Here is a 16,295-nt window from a genome sequence, read left to right on the forward strand (position 1 = left end):
AAGCAGAGACTTCTTTCCGCTTAGGATGCAGAAAGACGAAAAGAGCATCGCTGCCACCCTTGCAACAGAAATAACGCGGAGCAATCTCCTGTCACTTTATTTAAAAAGGGGGGGGGGGGGGACACGAGGACTCGGCAAGGCAGGCGAGAGCCCAGACCAAAGCCAGAGGCCCCGCTGCAAATACCACACCGAACCGCCCGGAGCCTCGCAAACCTCTCTCCGGCCCCACTCAGCTCTTGCAGAAGTTTCCGTTTCTTGGAGCTGGACTCCGCCGGGTCGGGAAGCTGAGACACCATCTACGTTCCATTTCCCGTTCGGACGCCGCCTTTACAAAAGCCAACTCGTAGCCTCAGAGAGCGCGCAGCTGACGCCCGGAGGGAAGCGCACTCCCGCGCCGCCGGCACTTCCGCGCTCCCGTCCGCGCGCACTCCGCGCCCTCCCGCCTGCACGCGCACACGCCCCCGCGCACTCTGCGCCCTCCCGCCCGCACTCCCGCGCAGGCCGGCGCCCTGGAGCGCGCGCTCCGCAGCCGGGTCTCCACTTCTAGAGCAGAAAGCCCGAGAGGACTGCCGCCTGCCGGGACGGTCCGCAACCACCACGAGGTGAGGGTTTTTCTCCGCTTCTGCTCCCAAACTCCGCGTAGACCTTGGACTCCGTGGCCCGCGCAGCGCCGGGGCCCTTCCAGGGGCCGAGCCCCCGGCGCCCCGCACGGGCGTCGGGTTTAGGTTGCCCCCGCCGAGCCCGGTCCCCGCCGAGGGAAGGGCAGCCCCAGTCCCGGGACAGGGAGGGGAGCCGGCAGACGCGACTCGTCACCGGGTCTGCTGCTTCTGCCCCGGTGCCTTTCTGACCTCGGGGTCTGAGTTCTTCCCTTCCCGGGAGCCACCGACTCCTGCTGGTCCGCCCAGTCGGCTGTTTTGCGCGGATGCCTGAGGCTGTCTCCTTTACCAGCTGACGCGCGGGGCAGGGTGCTTCTCACCCGCTTTGGATCCCCAGGCTTCCGCAGCCTGCCCTGCGCCCGATCGGTGAACCTCCGCATTTAAATGAGTTGAGGGACGGGAGGCTAAAACCTTGTTCGAAGTCGTGACTCTGAACACCTCCTCGTTGGATGCCCAGAACATTTTGTAAACTCTGAGTCCGTTTCTTATTCGTAAAACTTAATGGCACCCAATCTTAGGACCGCGGAAAGAATTCATTGCTTAGCATGAAGAGTTTTGCGAATGTTGATTACTATTACGTGAAGTAGAAGAGGAAATTGAATAAGCGCCCCACTTCCAACAAGTTTAAGAAGGGAGGGAGTTCGGGGGGGGGGTGTGTGCCAGAAGAAACAAGGAGGAAAAGGGGGTGCACTGTATGTGGAACAGGAGCGGACCCCACTGGGGACAACGAAAGACTGCTCCTTCCTGGCTAAAACTCAGAATTGCCTAAAGATAAATGTCGCCTCTTCAGACACAAGAGCCTCTCTCTGCCAGCTTCCCAGAGACAAAGTTTAAAGGTTAAGTAGACTGGGTTTAAAAGTAAAACTTATCATGGTATCCAGTTGTGTATAAATTCCACCGAGTCTGAGCGAAGCACTTCAGTGGCTGAGTGAACGTCCCTTTGAGATGTCACTGTCACGGCCACATTCGTATTGCCGATGCGGTCTCCTCAGCCTCCTTGGGCTGGGCCGGTGTGTAAACCTCTGGAGCAGAAGCGGATGTGCATTTCACTCTGCCCACGGGCAGGGGCCTGGTAAGCCCAGATAGCCATGGGTCTGGACAGGCTGTTAAGGGGAGGTCTTGCCCAAAATTTTGGTGACGTTGCACCAGAGAAAGGAACAACTAACTACCGAGGGATGATCATACCAGGTTTCCCAGTCAGGACCGTAAAAGACAGCCCAAACCCTGTATTCAAAATCCAAACACAGAGCCAGACAGAGCGCATGCCAAGACACAAAGACAAGTGGGGTGGGGAGAATTGAAGTGGGGGGTGGGAGGTAGTTTGGAGCCATCAGCAGGGAGGGAGGGACTAGCAGGAACTCCTCATCAGGTAGCCAGGTGCTTTTGATGCTAAGCCCAACCTCTGGGCTGGACACGTCAGAAGCTGCTAGTATGTGACTACACTGTCATTCATTCAACAAATATTTAGTGAGCTTCCATTATCTGCCTGGAATAATAACTAAATGCTGGGACACAGAGGTGCAAAAAGTAAGATCAAAACAAGGTCCCTATTTTCATAGGGCTTTTATTTAAATGGGGGAAATACACATACAATAGATAAATGAGTAAATATTATAATTCAGAAAGTGAACAGAGCTGTAAGGAAAATAAGTGTAATGGGCTAAGAGAGTGACCTGGAACAGAGGGGTCTATTTTAGATGGTTCTGCCTCAGGCACCCTCTGGGGTAGGGAATATTTGAGCGGAGTTACAGGAAAGAGCTAGGCATGCAAAGATTTAGAAGCAGAGCATCCCGAGTAAAAACAACAGGTATAAAAGTCCTTGAACTTGATGTGTTTGAGATAGGAAGAAAAGTCAAAATGTCTAAAATGACAGTGAATGTGGAGGACAGTAGGAGGGAAAAGGTCGGATGGGTAGGCAAGGCCAGGTCCTTTAGGGACTTGTAGGACCTGGCAAGGGCTGGATTAATATCTAAGGGTGTTGGGTAGCCATTGGGAGATTGTAAGTGGGAGACTTACATTTTCAAAAATATACTAGGGCTGTATTGGGGAATCAAGATCAGAAGGAAGCAGGGAGACCAGATTTTTGCCCCAGCTCAGAGGAAAGGTGATTGTGGTTCAGAGAAGGAAAACAGCAGTGGAAGTGGAGAGAAGTGGATGGATTTGAGATGTGACAGAATTAACAGAACTTCGTACTGGAATGGATGAGGGGTTGGGAGAGGAGGAAGAGAGGGATCAAAGATTACTCCTAGGTTATCTGGCCTGTGGAACTAAGAGGTGCCAAACAAGATGGGGAAGACAGGACGTACAGGATCAAGGCGCCCAGGTTTCTGTATTGCATGTGTGTATTTGAGATGCCAACTGAACTTCTTTTTTTTTATGTTGATTTATTTTTTGAGAGAGAGAGACAGAGAGAAACAGAACATGAGTGGGGGAGGGGCAGAGAGAGAGGAGATACAGAATCCGAAGCAGGCTCCAGGCTCTGAGCTGACAGCACAGAGCCCCACGCCGGGCTCAAACTCACCAACTGCGAGATTATGACCTGAGCCCAAGTCGGCCACCCAACTGACCGAGCCACCCAGGTGCCCCAAGGTGAATTTTAAATACATTGCATGTATCCTATATTTTAAAGCAAACTATTCTGGGGCGCCTGGGTGGCTCAGTCGGTTAAGCGTCCGACTTCGGCTCAGGTCTTGATCTCTCAGTCTGTGAGTTTGAGCCCCGCGTCAGGCTCTGTGCTGACAGCTCAGAGCCTGGAGCCTGTTTCTGATTCTGTGTCTCCCTCTCTCTGCCCCTCCCCCATTCATGCTCTGTCTCTCTCTGTCTCAAAAATAAATAAACGTTAAAAAAATTTTTTTTAAATAAATAAAAAATAAAGCAAACTATTCTAAAAAAAAAAAAAAACACCTCCAATTTTTATGGTAAAAAGAGGTAGTTTAACAGTATTGAGCTTTGAGTCAGGCAGAGCTAGGTTTGATTCTGAGCTCAGCCACGTTAGAGCTGAGTAACCTCGGACATGTAATATAAACTCTGTCCCCTACTCCTCATCCACAAAATTGTGAAAATAATAAAATGGCATAAAAATTAAACGTAATTTGTAAGTGCCTGGCGCACTGCCTGGCGTGCAGTAAGCTAGTGATGCATGGCAACTTCAGGTTTCCTTGTTTGTGGAGTTCTCCTCTGATTTCAGACAGTCTATTATAAATAGTGTAACATTTACACCATTGAGCCAAATCTGCAGTGAGCCCAGCTCGTGTGTATAAGGTTGTTTTTTTCAAATCCATCTTTATTTGCCATCTAATTTAGTTCTTCACCTTGAATAAAATGGCAGAGAATTTTAAGTTAAAGGAGAGCTCTAACCTGGTGTGTGGGAGCTCTTTTATTCCATTAAAGTCCGACAGGCCCAGTGTCTCCAGTGTCCTGTCTCACACAGGAGCCGCTGGTCATGTACAGTTATTTAAATTAATTAAAAGTAAACGAAATTTAAAATCCAGTTCCTCATGCATCCTAGCCACATTTCAAGTGATCATGGTCATTTGTGGCTAGTGTCCATCATATTGCAGAGCATGGATAAGAACATTTCCATCATGGCAAGAATTTCTGTGGGCAAGCTCTGGCTAGAACCTATAGTCACTAAAGTGTGGGACCTGTATATTGGTGTGTATGTATGTACACGGAAAGTGAGAATAAACATAAAAAAATATATAAAATTGAAACTAATTGCAGATTAACTTAAATGTGTACTAAAGATAATATTAAGTCACTAAGGATTAAATTTAGTTTCTATAAAAGTTGGAAAACTGTTCACGGAATAGTATATTTGGTTGTAAATATGAAATGGTTTTATCTGGCCAATTACTACTACTCGTTGTGCCACTAATCCAGTTCTCGAACTCTTCTGTCACTTTTGGCTAATTAAGGCAGCCCCTTCACAATTCCTAAAGACTTGGTCGATTCACTGTAAAGCCTCAGTCTCTTATTTGATTCAAAGCACTCTTCTCCTGCTATGCAGGACAGGAAAATGAGAAAATACTATACTGTAGGGTGACTGGCAAGGCAGGGGTGCAGTGTTAGCCAGAGTGGTCAGAGATACCCCTCTTGGAAGACCTCACATTTGAGCCAAGACCAGAATCATGAGAGTGAGTAATCCCTAGACCTCTCTTAGGAAGAGTTCAGAGACTGAGGGTGTAAAAAGCAGGTGCAAATGCCCTGAGGATACAGACCTGGCAGAGGAAAGAAACTTTTTTAAAGGCCAGTATGACTGGAGGGCAATGAAGGAGAGGAGATTGTACAAAATGAGGCTATAGAAGTAGACACAGGACAGATGAAGAAAGGCATGGCGACCGCGGTTAGGAGTCTGAGTCTGGAGATAAAGGTGTATTAACATTGTATAGCTTCACTTCTGCTTCACGTCCCATCTTTCTCGCAGTTATCCCCACCTCTCTCCTACAAGCGTCATTTTCTCCCTTGATACTGGATCATCCCCACGGGCATATCATTAAGTCATTAAAAATTTCATGATTAAAAATGTTTTTGACGGTTCCGCCAACCCCCCTCCGGATGTAGCTCTATTTGTCTATTCCCTTCATAGTAAAATTCCTTGAAAGGAGTGACCTCTGTTGCCCGTATCCACTATTCCACCTCCCATTGTCCACCCCCCCCCCCCCGCCCAACTGGTAATGTTTTCATCCCTACCTTTTTAGTAAAATGCTCATCAGGGTCCCCCACAGCTTTGCTCCAGCCCAGTGATCTCTTCTCTGTCCTCAATCACTCAACTTCTTAGAGTCATTGTACATATCGAACATCCATCTCTCCTTCCTGAAATAAATATTTCTTCCTTAGGCTTCCATAATATCATGGATTTTTTTTTCCTTTTTTCCTTTTCCCTTTTTTTAAATCTACTTCACCCATCCCCTCACCTACCTCCCCTCTGGCAACCACCAGTTTGTTCTCTGTATTTAAGAGTCTGGTTTTGGGGGGCACCTGGGTGGCTTAGTCAGTTGAGTGTCCAACGCTTGATATTGCCTTAGATCATGATCTCGTGGTCATGGGATTGAGGCCCACATCAGGCTTCATGCTGACTGGGGAGCCTGCTTGAGATTCTCTGTCTCCTTCTCTCTTTCCCCTTCCCCCACTCGTGCATGCGTTGCTCTCTCTGTCTCTCTCAAAATAAATAAACATTTTAAAAAAGAGTCTTTTTTTTGTTCATTTGTTTCTTAAATTCCACATATGAGTGAAATCGTATGGTATTTGTCTGTCTCTGACTTATTTTACTTAGCATTATACTCTCTAGGTCCACCCATGTTGTTGCAAATGGCAAGATTGCACCCTTTTTTATGGATGAGTAATATTCCATTGTATATGTATCCACATCTTCTTTATCCATTCATCTATCAATGGACACTTGGGCTGCTTCCATAATTTGGCTAATGTAAATGATGCTGATATATATATATATATATATATATATAAAACATGTTATATATATATATATAACATATATATATAACATATATATATATATAACATATATATATAACATATATATATAACATGTTATATATATATATATACACACATATATATATGTATATACATATATATGTATATATATCAATGGACACTTGGGCTGCTTCCATAATTTGGCTAATGTAAATGATGCTGATATATATATATATATATATATATATATATATATATATAACACATGTTTTATATATATATATAACATGTTATATATATATAACATATATATATATAACATGTATATATATAACATATATATGTATATACATATGTATATATACATGTATATATATGTATATACATATATATGTATATACATATATATGTTATATATATATACATGTTATATATGTATATATAACATGTTATATATATATAATATATATAATATAAATTTATTGTTTTGTTTTTTGTTTTATCTTGTTTTTTAGTAGGCTCCATGCCCAGTGCAGAGCCCAACAGCCCAACACAGGGCCTGAACTCACAACCCTGAGATCAAGACCTGAGCTGAGATCAAGAGTTGGACGCTCAACAGACTGAGCCACCAGGTGCCCCCAGAGGGACATCTTTTAGGCCTGTATCAAACATTATCATTTCCCTACTTAAAAATCTCCCTGTAAGGGCTTCCCATTAGAATTATTGTAAAATTAATATTCCTTGTCATGGACTGCAAGCCTGCACCTTCTGTTCCTGCTACTGCCATGCCTCACCTTCCACGTAACCCTTCTTCCTTCTGTCCCCTGAACACTCCAAGTCTGTTCCCACATCAGGGCCTTTGCACTTGCTGGTCCCTCAGCCCCAACCAGGGTTTCTCAACCTCAGCATGATTGACATTTTGGGCTGGATAATTCATGGTGACTGGGACCTACCCGTGCACTGCAGGATAGTTAGCAGCATCCCTGGTCTTGACCCACCCAGTGTGACAACCAGATTGTCTCCAGACATTACCAAATGTCTCCGGGGAGCAAAAGCACCCTGGTAGAGAAGCAGTGGCTTAGACCATTCTGCCCTCAGATCTTCTATGACTGCCTCTGTTCCACTGTTGGGATCTGATTATTTCAATTGCCCCTTTTTACAAGGGCTATTTCTTCACAATCATAACTAAAGTACCTCCCCCCGCCTCCAACCACCACCTCTTAATACCATTACTCTGATTATTTTTTTCTTTTTAACACTTATCACTATCTGGAATTATACTTTCCATTTGTTTCCATATTGATTTGTTTCCATGTTTCTTTTCTTTCAACTCCTTTTGTTCCCTCTTCTTCCAGAATGAAATTGCCATGAGGAAAGGGCCTTTTTCTAACTTACTCGCTCACTACTATATCTAGGATACAACTAGGATACTGCCTGGCCTGTGTGACATTAGGTGGTCAACAAATGTTTTGATGGAAATATTACTGTAGTTCCCATAAACATTTACACAAATAGGTTTATATTTTACATACAAGAGGGTGGGGATCCCGTGTGCAACAGAAACAGAAATACACACATGTAAGCAGGGAACTTCTCTGTTTGAGAGAAGATTTAAGGAATTTTTTTTCTGCGAATTTCTTAATTATGGCCAGTAGTAGATGTAGAATGTCTTTCTTGACTGTCTCACCACCACCATCAGCAAAACAAACAAGTAAAACTAGGAATATTACTCAGGATTTCATCAGTTGCAGACAGTAGAAACCTAATTCAAACCAGCTTAAACAAAGGAGAGAGAGCTATGTCTTTAAGCAAACAGAAGTTCAGGGGTAGACAGGGCGATCCAGGCAAGACTCTTCAGTCACTGGCATAAGCTGTCTGTCCTTCCTCCTGTCTGAGCTCTGCTTTCTGCTGTGTTAGATCCCTTCTCAGGTAGGCTGTCCCTAAGTCTGGAAGGATGGCCACTAGCAGCTCCAAGCTTATATTCTACCAGCTTACACTTTTCAGAAGGAAGAGACCTAGTTTCAGTAAAATTATATATATATTAAAAAATATATATGAACTAATATATAATATATATTTAAATTATATATTAATCATATATAAGTATTACAATTAATTATAATTGCATGTTGCATATATTAATTATACTGATTAATACTAATTATATATAATACAAATTTTATATATTACATTGTATTAATATTAATTACATATAATATTAAATACTTAAGTTTATTTATCTATTATTGAGAGAGAAAGCGAACACCAGCTGGCGAGGGGCAGAGAGACAGGGAGATGCAGAATCCGAAGCAGGGTCCAGGCTCCGAGCTGTCAGCACAGAGCCCAACGTGGGGCTCGACCTCACCAACTGTGAGATCATGACCTGAAGTCAGATGTTTAACAGACTAAGCTACCTAGGCGCCCCTCAGCAAAATTATATTTTAATTGGACTACCTCTGAGTGAATCACTGGGACCAGGGAACGGCTGGAATATCTTGTGCCTTCCCAGATTGGAGTGAATGGTGGATGGCCCATCTCAAATCACAGGGACTGACAGTAGAGGGAGAGCATGTTCCAGAAAGGAAAACCAAGAGAAGGGATCCTCACCAAGCCAGAGCCACAGATGTCCACAGCACTGGACTGTGTGCACTTCCTGGGTCACTTTCACAGACCTTGGTTGGAATGCTAAGCTGTAACTGACCAGTGACTTATAACATAAGCTCTCCATGAGCAGAGCTGTGTCTCGCTCAGGATTACATCCCCAGGGTTATTGATGAGATCTCGCACAGAGAAGGCTGTCCCTAATGAATAAGTATTTCCTAGCCCTTCCTTTCCTCTTCCTCTTCCTAGTTTCTGAGATCATGTTTCCAATGGGCTCTGCAGAGTTACACTGTGCGTTGTACGAAGGGAGCTCAGCAAATATTTATGAAGTGAATATTGAGGGAGCTGATGAGTTAATAATAGGTCTTAGTCTTTATTGTTGCCCACAACCCGAGAGGCCAGAAGGTTGTGGGATTTGACAGCAAAACCTACACATTACCCACCCTCCTTTTGTCCTTTCCCGACCTTTCTTTTTTTTTTTTTTTTTAATTTTTTTTTTCAACGTTTATTTATTTTTGGGACAGAGAGAGACAGAGCATGAACGGGGGAGGGGCAGAGAGAGAGGGAGACACAGAATCGGAAACAGGCTCCAGGCTCTGAGCCGTCAGCCCAGAGCCTGACGCGGGGCTCGAACTCACGGACCGCGAGATCGTGACCTGGCTGAAGTCGGACGCTTAACCGACTGCGCCACCCAGGCGCCCCTTCGACCTTTCTTTTTTAAAAAAAAAATTTTTTTAATGTTTATTTATTTTTGAGAGAGAGACAGAATGTGAGTGGGTTAGGGGCAAAGAGAGAGGGAGACACAGAATCTGAAGCAGGCTCCAGGCTCCAAGCTGTCAGCACAGAGCCCAACGCTGGGCTTGAACTCACAAGCTGTGCGATCATGACCTGAGCCAAAGTCGGAGGCTCAACCGACTGAGCCACCCAGGGGCCCCTCCCCATCTTTCTTGAACTCTCTGCTGCTCTCCTTCTTATCTATCTCAAATCATGCTTTCCTCATCTCTTGGTATACCTGTTCCTGTCTGTTTCTGGGCCTTTCTCTCCCTGGGGTTTCCCACCCCACCCCACCCGCTCTCCCTCGATTTCTTCCTTCCTCCTCAAAAATGATACATTGATATGGCTTCTGTGTCTCCTCCAGTGAACTTCTTTTTCTTATTTCTCACATATTCTTCTCTCCCTTCCTACACATAATGCAGAAATGGAATTTTTATATTCGTTACTGTTTATAGATTATTTTTAATTTTCAAGGCTGTTAGACAAAACATTTAAATTCCTCTCTGATTGATTGATTGATTGATTGATTTTGAGACAGAGACAGAACACGAGCAGGGGAGGGGCAGAGAGAGAGGGAGACACATAATTTGAAGCAGGCTCCAGGCTCTGGGCTGTCAGCACAGAGCCCAACACAGGGCTCAAATTTGTGAACCGCAAGATCATGACCTGAGCCAAAGTCAGATGCTTAACCGACCGAGCCACCCAGGCGTCCCTAAATTTGTCTCTGTAGGGGCGCCTGAGTAGCTCAGTTGGTTGAGTGTCCAACTTCAGCTTAGTCATGATCTCATGATGTGTGAGTTTGGGCCCCAAGTCAGGCTCACTGCTGTCAGGGCAGAGCCTGCTTCAGATCCTCTGTCTGTTTCTGTCTCTGTCTCTGTCTGTCTCTCCGTCCCTCCCCCTCTTATGCGCTCTCTCTCTCTCTCTCTCTCTCTCAAAAATAAACATTTAAAAAATCATAATCATAATCATAAATTCCTCTCTGTAAAAATATGCCCAGTACTGACGTGTGGGTGGCTTAGTCGGTTACACATCCGACTCTTGATTTCAGCTCAGGTCATTAGTTTGAGCCCTGCGTTGGGCTCTGTACTAACAGTGTGGAGCCTGCTAGGGATTCTCTCTCCCCTCTCTGCCCCTCCCTGGCTCTTGCTCTCTCTCAAAAATAAAGTTAAAAAAAAAAAAAATAGGTGGTACCTGGGGGCTAGTGACTGCCAAAAGGAAATTGATACCCTGTGATGCAGAAAACCCTGCTGTCTTTCAGAACTGGCTTTGCAATGAGAATTTAATGAAATATTTCTAGAATGTAACTGGACCCAGAGGAAACCAATATAAAGTTACAGGGGCCCAGTGCTTCAACTATAAATTCCAGTAGAAGACTGGTTTGGTTGCTAAGCAGAGAACAGTGTTAGAGGTTTAAACAATGATTCAGTTCATAAAAATTTAAAAACGACTTTATCTTTGACAGTGAAATGCCTAAGGACCCCCTGAAGACCATTCTGTTAGAGTTGGAATGTCACTTTACATGGAATTTACTTAAGGAAGACATTCTGTTTGATGTGGAAAATACAATCGGGCAGCAGCTTGAGTTTCTCACCACAGAATCCAGACTCACTCTTTACAACCTATTGGCCTATGTGAAACACCTAAAAGGGCAAAATGAAGATGCCCTGGCGTGCTTGGAACAAGCAGAAGACATAACCTGGAGAGAGCACCCGGACAAAGAAGAAATACGGCGTCTGGTCACTTGGGGAAACTATGCCTGGGTGTACTATCACATGGACCAGCTTAAGGAGGCACAGAGGCATTTAGACAAGATAGGGGCCGTCTGCAAGAAACGGTCCAGTCCTTCTGACTACAAGTTGGAGAGTCCTGAGATTGAATGTGAAAAAGGGTGGGCATTCTTGAAATTTGGAGGAAAGTATTACCAGAAGGCTAAAGCGGCTTTTGAGAAGGCTCTGGAAGCGGAACCTGACAATCCAGAATTCAGCATTGGCTACGCCATCACGGTGTATCGGCTGGATGACGGTAACAGAGGAGGGCCTGCAAGGAGCTTGTCTCTGGGCCCGCTGAGGAAGGCTGTCACCCTGAACCCAGATAACGCCTACGTGAAGGTTTTACTGGCGCTGAAGCTTCAAGATGTACATGCAGAAGCTGAAGGGGAAAGGCACATTGAAGAAATCCTGGACCAGATAGCTTCCCAACCTTACGTCCTTCGTTATGCAGCCAAATTCTACAGGAGAAAAAAATCCTGGGACGAAGCTCTTGGACTTTTGAAAAAGGGCTTGAAGGCGACGCCCACGTCCTCGTTCCTGCATCACCAGATGGGACTCTGCTATAGGGCACAAATGATCCAGATCAAGAAGGACACGTGCAACAGGCCTAAAGGGGAGGATAAACTGAGAGTCGACAGGCTTATTGCGATGGCTCTCTCTCATTTCAAAGCAGCTGTGGAACGAGACTCCACGTTTGCATTTGCCTACACGGACCTGGCCAACATGTACGCTGAGGGAGGCCAGTATACCAAGGCTGAAGACGTTTTCCAGAAAGCCCTTCACCTGGAGAACATAACTGATGATCACAGACATCAGATCCACTATTACTATGGCCGCTTTCAGGAATTTCACTGTAAATCAGAAAGTACTGCCATCCACCATTATGTAGAGGCCTTGAAGCTTAGAGACCGGTCACTCCTCCGGACCAAACTAACAAGTGCTCTGAAGAAATTGGCTCTCAAGAGACTTAGTCACGAGGCTTCAGATGTGCAGAGTTTATGTGCCCTGGGGTTTGTTTACAAGCTGGAGGGAGAAAAGAGGCAAGCTGCTGAGTTCTATGCTCGGGCCCAGGGGATAGACCCAGAAAATGCAGAGTCCCTTGCTGCTCTCTGTGAGCTCAGACTTTGTATTTAAATACACACTCTAGGAAATTACTTTGAAGATTTTCTCCTCATTGTGGGTTCAAGTATTCTTGTTCATTGTTTTAATCTATTGTTAATTGTAGAGCCGATTTTTATTGAATGTTTACTGTGTAGCAGGCATCATGCTAAATATGAATCTTTCACTGTTTTTTTTTTCTAATGAAAATAGTGTAATCCATTTGGCAACAAAAACATTCCAGATGTTGTTACCTTTCAAAAATGGGAGGGCTATTATGACTTTACACCTCGATCTCTGCTATTTATAATAATTTTCTGATAAATTTTTTGTCAAATTTCACATATTGCTCACTTATGCAACAAGCATAATCTTGCCGTAAGCCTTTGACCCCTAGGTCAAGAACGGACTTTCGGCAAAATGGAAAATTCTATTAGTTAAGCTCTTAACTGTGTAGCTTGCCAAAGATGGATCCTATCCAGTTCTGACTCTGAGGAAGGTATTGAACCATGAGCCCGCTAGTCACTTAAAGAATCCTTTTTGTTGAAAGAAAGAGTTCTTAACAGTAAAAAGTCTGCTGTCTGTGATGACCTCAATGAAAGGAGAAAAAAACTAGAACAGGGGAAAAAAGATTTCTTTAAATACAGAATTCCAAAATGTTCATTACACAATTAGAAATAGTTGTGAGGAAAAAAGTGAACAATGGAAAACCCTTAGTCTCGAGTTTCTCCCGTCTTTCAACTGGAAAGTAAACCTTATCTAAATGGAATTAACTTCATTCCAACTAAAACTGCAGAAGTTTTAGGTTAAAATCATTGCGCAGATTGAGGAATTGTGGGAGAAATGATAATTAAATGGATGCACTAGATATCCCCATTCTACATCCATAGATTGCCAAGTTTTGGTGATTAAGTTTTGGGTCCGGGCTGGGTGGTTCTTGTTCCCCCAGTTTCCAGCCTGTGGTTAACTGTTCAAGCATTCCAAAGTTACTTCTGTGTGGCTCTTTCTTTTGCCTGAAGTTTTCAGATTGACATGTTTTCCTGTAGATCGTGCAGTAGTTAAGCCCTGCTTTCCGTTTGAATATCCACCTCGAAGGGTCTACTACTCAAGGACTCTGACCCCAGGGATGCTTTTTACAATGGGATGCTACTGAAAGTGGCTTCTTTTATGTTGTTTCTTTGAGTATCATACACAATTGTATCTACCACCAGTGTTAGTGGAAAGGCGTGCCGTGCGATTTGATTCTCCATACTGCCACTGCCTTAAGACTGCCATGAATTTGTGTGTTATTTCTACTTGTTACTATTTTTATTTTTTTAATTAAATTTTCTGTTATGGTTTTGATGGGTTTGATTATTATAAAAGTGGTGAATTCTCACTGTAAAATTTCAAATAAACAGAAGCATATGAATTTACAAGTAAGAGCACTTCCCTCACTCTAACCCAGTTCCACACCCCCATGGTAACCTGTTAACAATTTAATATGTATCCTTCCAGATATTTTTCTATGCATATTCAGACACACATCCATACTGCAGTGTATTTCGCGAATTAAATTTTTTTAAATGTTTGTTTTACTTAAGTCTCTGCTGTGTTTATTTTGCTCCATTTCATATGTTTATTCAGGAAGGAAGAACAGGGAAGGGAAGGATCTTTACTCAGGTATTTCAGAAATTCAGGACTGAAGTCCTAACCTGTCAGAAGAAGCATTTGTCACACTTTGCATCAAATATTTTGCAGCAAGTCATTTTCTCTCACTGGGAATAATGTTGTAATCAAGCTTATGTTCCCAAGTAGGGACTCCACATGCAATTAAATACAATTATGATATCAAAATAAAAGTATCTGCATTTAAATATTAGATTTTAAAGTCTATTAAATGACTTTAAAATTTACTAGATATTAGAATCTTGAAGAATTGGCTCACGTGATTACGGAGGCCGAGGACCAGAATCACGGGTCACTGTCCACAAGCTGCAGACCCAGGAGAGCCAATGCTATAATTCCAGTCTGGGCCAAAGGCCTGAGAGCTGGAGGGACAATGCCATAGGCTGAGGTCCAAGTGTGAGGGCCCGAGAACCAGGAAGGCCGATGTACAGGCTCCAGTCTAAGGGGAGGAGAAGACACATGTCCAGCTCACACAGCCAGGCAGACAGAATTCACACTCCCTCTGCCTTCTTGTTGTACTCAGACCCTCACCAGACCGGGTGGTGCCCAGCCAACACTGGGGAAGACAGTCTGCTTTACCCCTGCCTCCTGAGTCAGATGCTGGTCACAGACACACCCAGAACTGATGTTAGACTCGAAGTCTGGGCCTCCCACAGCCCGGGCAGATTGACACACAAACTTAACCTGTAACTGCATCCCAGGGCGCGGTGCCTGGCAGGTGCACATCACAGTGACCGTGTCTATTTTCTCCACAGTGAGGTCAACAAGAATTCTCTGGAAAAAATCCTCCCACAGCTGAAATGCCATTTCACATGGAACTTACTTGAAAAAGATGGTATCTCGCGTGATCCAGAAGACAGAGTGTGTGACCAGATTGAATTCGTAAACGCTGAGTTCAAAGCTACAATGTACAACTTTTTGGCCTACATAAAACACTTAAATGGTCACAACGAGGCCGCCCTGGAGTGCCTACAGCAAGCTGAGGAGCTGGTCCAGCGAGAACACTCTGATCAAGCAGAAATCAGAAGGCTGGTCACCTGGGGAAACTATGCCCGGGTCTACTATCACCTGGGCAGACTCGCAGATGCTCAGATCTATGTGGACAAGGTGAAACAAGTATGCGGGAAGCTTCCAAATCAGTACAGTACTGAGTGGCCGCTGGGTTCTTCAGTGACCAAAGCTGCCAGGGTCCTCTGCAGAGCAGGTCACTGGGAACTGCGGATGCCACCCCAGTGTGTTGACACTGGTGACTCCCGCTCGTCCTTGTTCGTAGCCATCTGCGTAGGTCCCAGCTTCCCAGGCTCTGGGTGGGGCAGAACCAAAGCAGGCCCTTTGCCCGGTGCCACAAAAGAACTCAGAAACCCAGTGTTCACTTGGCTCTTCCTTTCCCAGCTAGAACTCTTTGTGGCTGGAAGTTGCCTCTTGGCACTGGGCAGCGCCAGCTGGCGTGGGCAGGATCAGGGGCAGAAGGAAGCTGTCCTCCTGTTTTTGAAGTTACTCCCAGGGTTTTTGTTCCACTGTTGCTAAAGTTTGTTAAGTGGACTCCTGAGCTCTCCCGGAGCTGTTTTGTTCATGGATAGGTGTCTTGATGTTAAACTTAAATGGGGGAGGCGGCATCTCCTACCTCACCATCTTGGTGACATCACTCTCCAACAGAGTTTTGTGTTTCATTTTCAAATAACTCCTAATCAGCTATAAGACTGTCTGACTCATAACTGATTGATAAATATATTTAGAACTTGCTTATTTTTTTTCCCATCTTACAACAACCCCGTAAACTAGTTACGGCTGTCATTCACTTTTTAGTGAGGGAGAAACCAAGGATTTCAGTGGTCAAGTCACCTGTCTAGACTCACAAATGTGTTGAGCGGTAGAGACTGGCCGTGTATGCAGACCAGACTGACTCCAAAGTCCATGCTCTTCAACAGTGTTTCACTACACTGCTCCTATCGGACAGCCTTTAACAATCCTCCTCAGTCACATTCATGGGCCTCGTATCCTGGCATATGCAGCTGAGGAAGAGACCTTCTGGAACCAAGGCCCATAGAGTGTACTGCATATAGGGAGCTTTCCTCACAGAAAGTAACAAAGGCGATCCCAGCTCATCCTCTGCACCATGCCATTCCTCCTCCTCTCCCCACACCCTTCCTTCCACCTTGAAAACCATGGACATCTGGCACAGCCTATCCTCAAGGGCCTTTCTTTGAAGGCAAGTCCCCAGCAGGCTCAAAACTACACACATTAATACACCCACTTGAGAAGCATTTGGAGACATCTTGAACCCTACCCA

At 44.6% G+C, this 16,295-nt stretch overlaps 1 protein-coding gene across 2 annotated transcripts; it reads left to right on the forward strand.

The window, feature by feature from the left end:
- The first annotated feature begins 471 nt into the window (after nucleotides 1-471).
- LOC101100156 (interferon-induced protein with tetratricopeptide repeats 5) lies at nucleotides 472-13,914 on the forward strand. 2 transcript variants are annotated; one of them, XM_003993890.6, is made up of 2 exons: nucleotides 472-1,728; nucleotides 10,933-13,914. In XM_003993890.6, the coding sequence occupies exons 1-2, from the start codon at nucleotides 1,634-1,636 to the stop codon at nucleotides 12,371-12,373; spliced, it is 1,536 nt and encodes a 511-aa protein (XP_003993939.4). In that variant the 5' UTR covers nucleotides 472-1,633; the 3' UTR covers nucleotides 12,374-13,914. The 2 variants fall into 2 exon arrangements, with proteins under 2 accessions (XP_003993939.4, XP_023096125.2); XM_023240357.2 differs by lacking the exon at nucleotides 472-1,728 and adding an exon at nucleotides 6,666-6,727.
- Nucleotides 13,915-16,295: the final 2,381 nt, after the last annotated feature.

This window comes from Felis catus, chromosome D2, assembly GCF_018350175.1.
Source record: "Felis catus isolate Fca126 chromosome D2, F.catus_Fca126_mat1.0, whole genome shotgun sequence".
Lineage (NCBI taxonomy): Eukaryota > Metazoa > Chordata > Mammalia > Carnivora > Felidae > Felis > Felis catus.

Bases quoted from the DNA above. Each gene is read 5' to 3' on its own strand.
- LOC101100156 (XM_003993890.6), top strand. From the start codon at position 1,634: ATGCGGTCTCCTCAGCCTCCTTGGGCTGGGCCGGTGTGTAAACCTCTG. The intron at 1,729-10,932 runs GTAAGCCCAGAT...TATCTTTGACAG, and splicing joins TGCCCACGGGCAGGGGCCTG to TGAAATGCCTAAGGACCCCC.